An 8,593-nucleotide genomic window follows, 5' to 3' on the forward strand; every position below is an offset into this window, starting at 1 on the left:
ATCAACAGTGTCTGAAATACTCACACCAGCCCGTCTGACATCAACAACCACACCACAATCAGTCATCTTTCTTCCTTATTCTGATGCTCGTTTGGACTCCAGCAGGCTGTGGTGATCATGTCTACATGTCTGAATGTTTTGAGTTGCTGCTGAGGTGAAAGGTCACTTAGAGATTTGGATTACTGTGATGACCAGTGGAACAGGTGTACCTAATAAAATGGTTGCTGAATGCATGTAAGTGTGACTTTACTGGACTGTACAGTTGTTGTTGATGTTCTCAGATCATTTTCTTTGTCTGTTTTCTCATACATATAGTTTCATGAGCATCATTCTGCTTTCCTCCATGTTATAAAAAAATCCTTCACATCTCATTTTTGTGTCTGAAAGGTTTTTACTCTACATGAGGCCGACATGTGTGCAGAACTCTTTCCAGAGGCAGTGAGGGTTCATGAAACAAAAACTAAAAACTTTGATGACTCACTCTTTAAAGTCTGATGAAAGGTTTTATTCATTCATCACACAGTTGGAGTGATTGACTGGTTTTGATTGGTGGAGTGTGTTTTGCACAGGTGAGACGGTGTTATGAAAAATGATGAGTGGTGAATTTCCTGCTGTGAGAATTGAGCCAAAGTGACTGAGAAAAATTTAAAAATATTGATTAGATGTAGTGCTACCTGTTTGGCTCTTGTTATTGATGACTCGTAGTGTGACGTTATGTGTGGCTGGCAGCCTGACAGCGTGGGAAAGTGGAAGTGGCGTGAAGCTTAGATTTAGCCAGCAGCTGGGAGCAGACAGATGTGAGACCATAGATCTTCCTTATTGAACTTACTCATAAGCTTCATAATTTTTTTTTCTTACAAAAACTTGAATTAAGACCTGGTTAATCAAGTGTATCACTAAGTATTTGTAGGTAATCACATTGTGGTGGACCACCAGGTGGCTCCACTCACACACAGTGTTAGGGGAAGTGAGAGGGTTAGGTTTTGGTCCCTTGAATGTTTACTGTGATGACCAATAGAACAGGTGTACCTAATGAAATAGTTGCTGATTGTGCTGAATTAAAAGTTGGAGTAGAATATTGGGATCTCTCTTACATACCCCCACAACATCATACTTTCAAAATCCTTGGAAATTATATAAAATTAGATTAAATTATTTACATTTTTATTTTGAAGTAGTCAGAGGTAAGTCCTACTAACTGCTAACCTTGCCATCGTTTTTTCTTTGTTTTATGTAGATTTCATACAGATGTAGGGGAAAAAAACAACCAACAAAGGTAATATAGTAACGCTTAACTATTTATTTGATTTTAGTAATCTTCGAGAGTCAAAAGCTGCAGCTGGCTTTGACCATAAAGGCTGCAGTGGGAGATGCTCCTCTCCTCTCTTACATCAGCCTGTATCTGTTTCTATAAACAGACTCTGCTCATTAATCTTCCTCCTGTCACTGTTTCTGTACAACTGTCACTGATATTATAAAAGTGAAATCTAAAAGTCCATGACGCTGTGACGTAATACACCGGAAATTATGGCAGATATGGCGGACTGCTTTAAGACACTAGAAACTGAAACTGTTTTTGTACTGCGTCAGTGCTGAGAGGAGAGGGGTGACTCGGATCTTGGTTACACAGAATAGTTGCCGTATTTGATCCTCAGAGGGTTTCTGCAGACATGGAGCTTCTAGCACTTCTGTTTCTGAGCTTCTGTTTCCTGACTTTGTCCGGACGGACGTTTGGTGCTGAATCCGGTAAGAAGCTCATTGATTTAGAGTGATCATGTGTGCAGGCGCAGTCATGTTTCACAGCAGCGGATGGAGCTTTAACGCTGCTCATGCTGCTGCTGTAGCGGGTGGATGACTGCGGCATCAACACCTGTGTCATCAGCGTTTAACGCAGCCGCATTTTGATGTTGAAATAATGAGCAGATAAATGTGCAGCAATTCTACAACAGTATGAAAATGTTCTTTTTATTTTTTACGATCAGATTATCTCATTATTTCACCCTGACTTTTTTCAGGTGTGGCGTGTTTGTTAGCGGTTTGTGTTTCCTGCAAACACACGTGTTTTATTTTTTCTTTACAAACTGAAACAATTGAGATTCAGATACATCAACAATGACATAGAATTATTATTATTATCCTTAATTAGTAAAAGGAGGACAGAAGTCATCCATAAACACATAAGTAGGCAAGTATATAAAGTTCATTTTTCCTCGTATGTGTTACTACAGCTCCACCTGCTGCCAGTTTTAAAGGGAGTGGCACAGCCAGGCCCCAAAAGGATGGAGAGTGGCTGTACCCTGTTTCCATTTCCTGAGGTTTTTACAGTCAGAGTTAAAACACTGTGTGACCCATTAACATGAGGCTGTTACTGACTCTGATGTGCAGCTTCAAACTGGCAGATTTTTGAGAGCTCAGCTGGTGAAAGGGACACAGACTGGATGTGTTTCAAAACTTTATCAGTGAAAAATGTTTGGCCTCACAGTGTTGACACTGTTGCTGCCTGAATGTGTGATAACCTCTGATGAGCCACCTGGTCCTGGTGAGCTGGTTGGGGGCAGGATTATGTTCACTTCTACCTCTTTATATGATTTTTTTTGTTCATTTGCCACACTTTAATAGAAATATCATCCCAGAAGAACTGCAAGACCAAAATGCACATGAGACACTTGAACTGAGAGGCAACATCTTCTACTTTCTGAAACCCTGCTTGTTTAGCATGTAGTTAAAAGCCAGTCTACACCTAACACTAACACATGTGGTTCACTGGTGACCTGCTGGATATTAAGAGGTTGATAAATTCCCCGCTATCCTCCTTAATCATGTGAAGATCTTTGCCCCAAACCAGAAATTAGTTCACAATCTTTCCACACAGCTTTGTAGTAACTTGCAGTATTTGATGGGGCCTTAAATTTTAAACTGGAATCCTTCTGAGGACGCTAAAAACCAAGCAGCAGCTCACAGACATGTCAGGGCTGCTGTCAGCTGTAATGTTATAGAAAACTGTTACAGTTATAAAGCTGCTGAGGATTCAGAATATTTCTAAGATTAGAAAATTAATCATGAATAAGCTGATATTTCTATTTACAGAAAAAAATAAATACAGTGTCATCACATGTTACTCAGGTGGAGCTGTGTGTTGGTAGGATGGAGGAGCATTTCATGTGGACGCAGTCATATTAGCAGAAATAAATATTCAGAGAGAATCCTCTTTAATGGACCTCACCCTCTGACTTCTGTAAACAGAAATTTAATACATGCAGTAAAGATGAGCAATTATACTCATTTCCAGCTCCATGTTTTATTCTTGGACACTACTGGAACAGTTTATCCCAGTCTGGGCCTTGGTGCAGCCTCTGAGTTAGTCCTCTCTGTAACAAGCTCTTCAGCTCCTTCAGCTTCTATTTAAATCAGTCATACAAACTGTGGCGCTACAGGTGGGACTGTGATGATAACAGGAAAATATGAAGGGTGACTAAACTAAATAAATATGAATTCTTGTTGTAGGAAAAAATAAAGAAGGGTTTTAATTGTGAATGCATTGTGATGTTTATATGTTTTTAATCTTCGTGAAAGCTACAAATCGAGTTTGAACTGTTTTTTAGTTTCTGAAATAAAAACGTTGAGCTTTAAGCCAATTCTCTTCTGATTGGCTGCCCCTGCCTCATACCTGACTTTTCTTCCATCCTTATCCCTGTTTAAAACATACTTTGTCTTTCAGAGACACCTGTGGCCAGAGTGACTGTGCGAGAAGATGATGATGTTATTTTACCCTGTTCCCTCGACACCAATGAGAACATTGAGTCAATGCTGTTTGACTGGGTTAAGGAAGTCCCTCGAAAGGAGGTGTTCATGTATCGTAATCGCAGTCATTACAATAATGGTCTGCCAGGTCAAGATGTGGAGTTCAAAGGTCGAGTCTCACATTATCCAGAAGAGCTGAAGTACGGAAACGCCTCCATAAGACTAAAACAAACTAGGCTGGAGGACAAAGGAACCTATACCTGTATATTCCCAGAAATAAAGCCCAGTGAAAAAATCTCCCGCATTGAGCTTGTTGTTGGTGAGTGCTGTTATGAACCAGCTGATTATTTACAGATGAAACAGTCAGCATGCACATCTGGCAGGGCCTCACTCCTACAGCACATCTGCAGTGATATTTGCAATATTTGGTGAAAAAGACTGAGACCTTCCCATATGCATGCTTCTCCTGCACCTGCGCCATATCAAAAATCTGAGGTGCCCTAAAAAAATAAAATCTCTGTGAATGCAGCTATAAACACTGCATTTATTATACTGCCAACTTAATGAGAACCTACCACTACTAACCTGTTTCTTTTTCCTTTTCAGAGCCTGTATTAACTTGTTAGAGCCTCTCACAGTCATGTGCACTTCTGCATGTCTGGAACTACCAGAATAAACTTTTTAATAATTTCTAAACCATAAATATCTGATACCTGCCTGTTTCAACAATGTGAAGTAAAATCTGTGATCTTTAATGTAGTCTGTTAGTTTTACCTTTAGCTCTGACACGGATCATTTGTTAGAGGATTATACAGGAAATCACTGAAGCCTTGATGTTTTTAAGCTTTTACTTCAGATGTTAAAGACAGGTAATCGGTCATTATAAGGGCTAGAAGGCTGAAATTTACAGGATATCATCTTTTTTAAATCTACAATAAATGTGCCAAGTTTCATGCTGATATTCTGAATTAATTTAAAGATATTAAACATATTAATTCAAATTGCAAAGCAGAGAATCTATGACAAGTTATTTCTAAACTCCACAAAAATCTCTTCAAAGTTAACAAATAATAAGGATTCATTCAGGTTTTTTTATATTTCACGGGTTCCTAGATGCTAAACTCAACTTCAAAATGATGTCCTAAATAATTAAAACAAGGATTCACACATTTATTATACTTTAATCGGGTCTTTTTTGACAAATTAAATAGTTTTCTTTGATTTGTTTTCGTTCCATCGTAACAGCGAAGCCAACTACTTTACCTTCCATATATGGTCAGACAGGTGATTTTCCCGGCTTCAAACAGAGAGTGGTTTCACTGCGGTGACTTTCTACTGGATGAGAGTAGCTGTCAATCAAACACCCACGTAGCTGTCGTAATGATGTTCTTTTCTGATTGGCTGACTGAATTAATGGTGTCGTGAGGTCGTTATATTATGTCCGCAATCGATGCTGATTGATTAATTTTGCTCGTGGGTGTTTCCTGATATCAGAGACGTTACAATAATTATTACAAATTAGTCGTCAACGCTTTTAAATTGCTTTTAATCTTCTTATTTTAAAAGTTTCTGTAACTCCGATAAAACTTTACAAGAGAATAAATTCTCTTTTTTCTGGAAGTCTTTACTCCCGGTTGAATTTAAACGAGCGGAAGTTAATCTGTGAGTTTTCTTCGTTAAAACGAGCTCATATTTGTCTTTAAATGTCTATTTTTGGTCCGATTAACGACTTTCTAATGGTGATGCAACATGCTAACCTTAACGTTATTAACTATTTACTGACGTAAATAAAGACGTAAGTGTTTTTATGTCGTAAATTATTTTTTTGACATTCATTAATCTGCTGAAAAAAGAATATCTGAGCTTTCAAACGACGTGTTTTACGACTGTATCTTTGTTTCCGTTCAACAGGAGAATATCACGTATCTTCATTTATTAATTTTACATGTAAAATTAGGTCGCATACAACCTCTGCGTTTCAAAAGGTTAAAGATCCGAAACTTTCCAGGTGAGTCCTGTTTGTGCCGATACTGATGTTAACATGCTCGTTTGTTTTTATGTGAACGTGTAAGTAGTAGGAAAAGACAAACAGGCACTTGTTTTGGTGAGAACTATATAAAAGGTCTAAAGATTATCTTTATAAACAGTCCACGGTTAAAGCAAAATGTTTATGATATTGTTTTTATCCGCACATAAAAAAATTTATGCTACAATGTTGGTGTGCTAGACATATGGGGATTATAATTTTTTTAATTGTTTTTAATTGTCTCTAATTGTCTTTTAAGACACTTGTTCTAGTTTTATTTTGCTGTTGTTGCTGTTGTCGTTTTTCATTTGTCTTTAGAAGCCAAATGAAAGGTTTAAAAGGTTTGTGTAACAACAGCAAACATCCTTCTGTCCTTAGCAGGTTTTAAAATTAGGTAAATACAACCTGAGATGAATAACAATCTAAGCAACATATTCAACTGTCCATTTTTTTTAAATTTTTTTTTACTTGAGCCAAAATGCAGCAGCAGCATGTGAAAAACTAAGCATACAGCATGATTCAGCAGCTTGTAGAACCACCTTCAGCAGAAATAATTTGAAGTAATCTTTTTTTTTTTTTGTCTGACTTTATCAGGCTGTCACATCATTGGATGAATTTTAGCCCACTTTTCTTTACAGAATTGCTTCATTTCATTGAGATTTGTGGGCATTTATTTATGCACAGCACTCTTAAGGTCCCACATTAACCAGCACGATTCTTTTGTTTTCCAGCCATTATGTTATAAATTTGCTGCTGTGTTTGGGATGCTTGCATTATAATTACAGCTTTTTTGTATGATTGTCCCAGTTAAATGTTTCAGATCAAACAAATGAAGATATTAGACAAAGATAACATAAGTAAACACAAAGTCCAGTTTCTAAATCAAGGTGCTCATTATTAAGGGAAATCTTTTCCTCCTTGGCATTGTGTTAACACACATCTGAGTGCTCCAGACCAGAAGACCCAACAAAATCTGTGCTTTAATTGAGGTGTGCAGACTCAGTCACGGGGTGAGCTCGGTTCTGCTAGAGGTTTGTCTTTGTTAAATGGGAGTTTTTCTTTCCCACTGTGGTCAAGTACTTGCTCATAGGGGGTTGTCTAATTACTAGGGGTTTCTCTGCATTATTGTAGCATCTCTAGCTTAGCGCCTTAGGTGACTGTTTGTGTAATTTTGTGCTATGTAAATAAAATGTAACTGAAATGAATTCCTCTGGAAACAGTAAGGGTATACTTAATATTTTTACATACTGTTTTCTGCATTTTGGTTTAGTTTTTGTTAAATAAATAATAACATGCCGTAACATGTCATGTATTATTGTTAATATGAGGATGTATTTAAATAATTGATTGTGGCTATGTAAACTAGTTGTTTGTTGTCTGTGATGTGCTCACAGGTGCAGCTCCAGAGCCTTATGTCACAATACTTAAAGAAAAGGGGCTGCTGCAGTGTAAGGTTCCAGGTGCTTCTCCTAAACCCACAGTTGAGTGGAGGGACAGTGACAACAAAACACTTCCTACTAAGACTGTGCAAGATGAAGAACAACAAGGTCGCTTCCACGTCATGGTCCAGACTACTGTAACTGAGCCTGGCTGTTATCACTGTGTAGCCACACAGATGGAAAAGTGGCATCGGATTTCTTCAGAGATCTGTGTGCATCGTGGTGAGTGGGATATAATTCTTCAAAGAAGTTTGAAGATCAAAGTATGAATATGTGCTTAGACTGAACACTAAGGATGTGGTCTGGGAGGAAAGGCTGAAAGCTAAATTATGAAAACATGAACATAAAAAAAAGATTTGGCTTCAGTAGAGACGATGTGCATGCTGAAAAAAAGCTGTCAGCTCCTAACCTAATGTTAAAAAACTAAAGTCACAAAAATATACTGTATATTATAAAATATGAACATTGCTGTTGTGACTGATTTGTTTATGAACTCTCACATGATGCCCCAAGCTCACATCAATATCTTGATGTCTTTTTAAACCTGAGCATGCTCACAGGCTCTTGAAATAACACTCTCATGGTAAATCTCACTCTGCTTTATTTTTAATTTTTAAACGTTAATGGCATCATATTCACATTCTGGGTGGTGCTCTCACTTGGTGTTGGAGTATCATTTTTTGTTGCTGTTACGACACAGTGGTGTTTTTGTGTAACTTATCTGTGTAGCCAGTTTAATTAAAAACTTATATCTAACGTCTTATTTCATAGTATAATTTTCACATGCCCTAACTTGAAGCACTCTGTTGATTCACTCGCTAAATATAGTCACAGTATTCACTGACTATGTCTTTAGGGATTTGCTAGCTTGACTCGTAGCTGACTCAGTAGCAGCATGGATTCTTCACCTGTACCTCCTGCACTTTCCTGCTCAGTGTGTGAGACGTCTAGTTACTCCTCAGCCTCCTTTAGTAAAATTGATACTTTTAATAAATGTAGCCTATTTGCAGCTCTGGAGGATTAATGAATTGGAGACTCGATGTCGCAGCTTTGAACAACCCGTAGCTAGCCAGGCCCCTGTAGTCGGTGCAGCTGAAGGTAGCATAGGCCCCAGCATATTGTCCTGAGCAGTAGTGATGGGATTTCCGGCTCTTTTTAGAGAACCGGCTCTTTCGGCTCCGAACCGGCTCTTCAGGTTGTTTTGTTGCTTTAATTAATTTATTACTTAAAATAATATAAAATTATGCACAAAAGGAATTACTAATGTAAAAAAAAGTGGTTTTATTTATATATGTTTATATATAAATATATGCGGTGGCCCCTAGAGACAAAACATGTACAAACTCCAAAACACATTTCTAGCATAACTGAACTTCCAAAATAGAGC

At 37.8% G+C, this 8,593-nt stretch overlaps 1 protein-coding gene across 1 annotated transcript in view; it reads left to right on the forward strand.

The window, feature by feature from the left end:
* The first annotated feature begins 1,452 nt into the window (after positions 1-1,452).
* The window catches only part of LOC102209927 (butyrophilin-like protein 1), a 38,739-nt gene continuing 31,598 nt past the window's right edge, over positions 1,453-8,593 (forward strand). The window contains exons 1-5 of the mRNA XM_005754649.2: positions 1,453-1,746; positions 3,719-4,060; positions 4,348-4,355; positions 5,728-5,749; positions 7,162-7,428. Coding sequence (XP_005754706.1) covers positions 1,671-1,746; positions 3,719-4,060; positions 4,348-4,355; positions 5,728-5,749; positions 7,162-7,428 — 715 coding nt within the window. The 5' untranslated portion in view covers positions 1,453-1,670. The remainder of the gene's footprint in view (positions 1,747-3,718; positions 4,061-4,347; positions 4,356-5,727; positions 5,750-7,161; positions 7,429-8,593) is intronic.

This window comes from Pundamilia nyererei, unplaced genomic scaffold (genome assembly GCF_000239375.1).
Source record: "Pundamilia nyererei isolate P.nyererei 1_Seehausen unplaced genomic scaffold, PunNye1.0 scaffold00616, whole genome shotgun sequence".
Lineage (NCBI taxonomy): Eukaryota > Metazoa > Chordata > Actinopteri > Cichliformes > Cichlidae > Pundamilia > Pundamilia nyererei.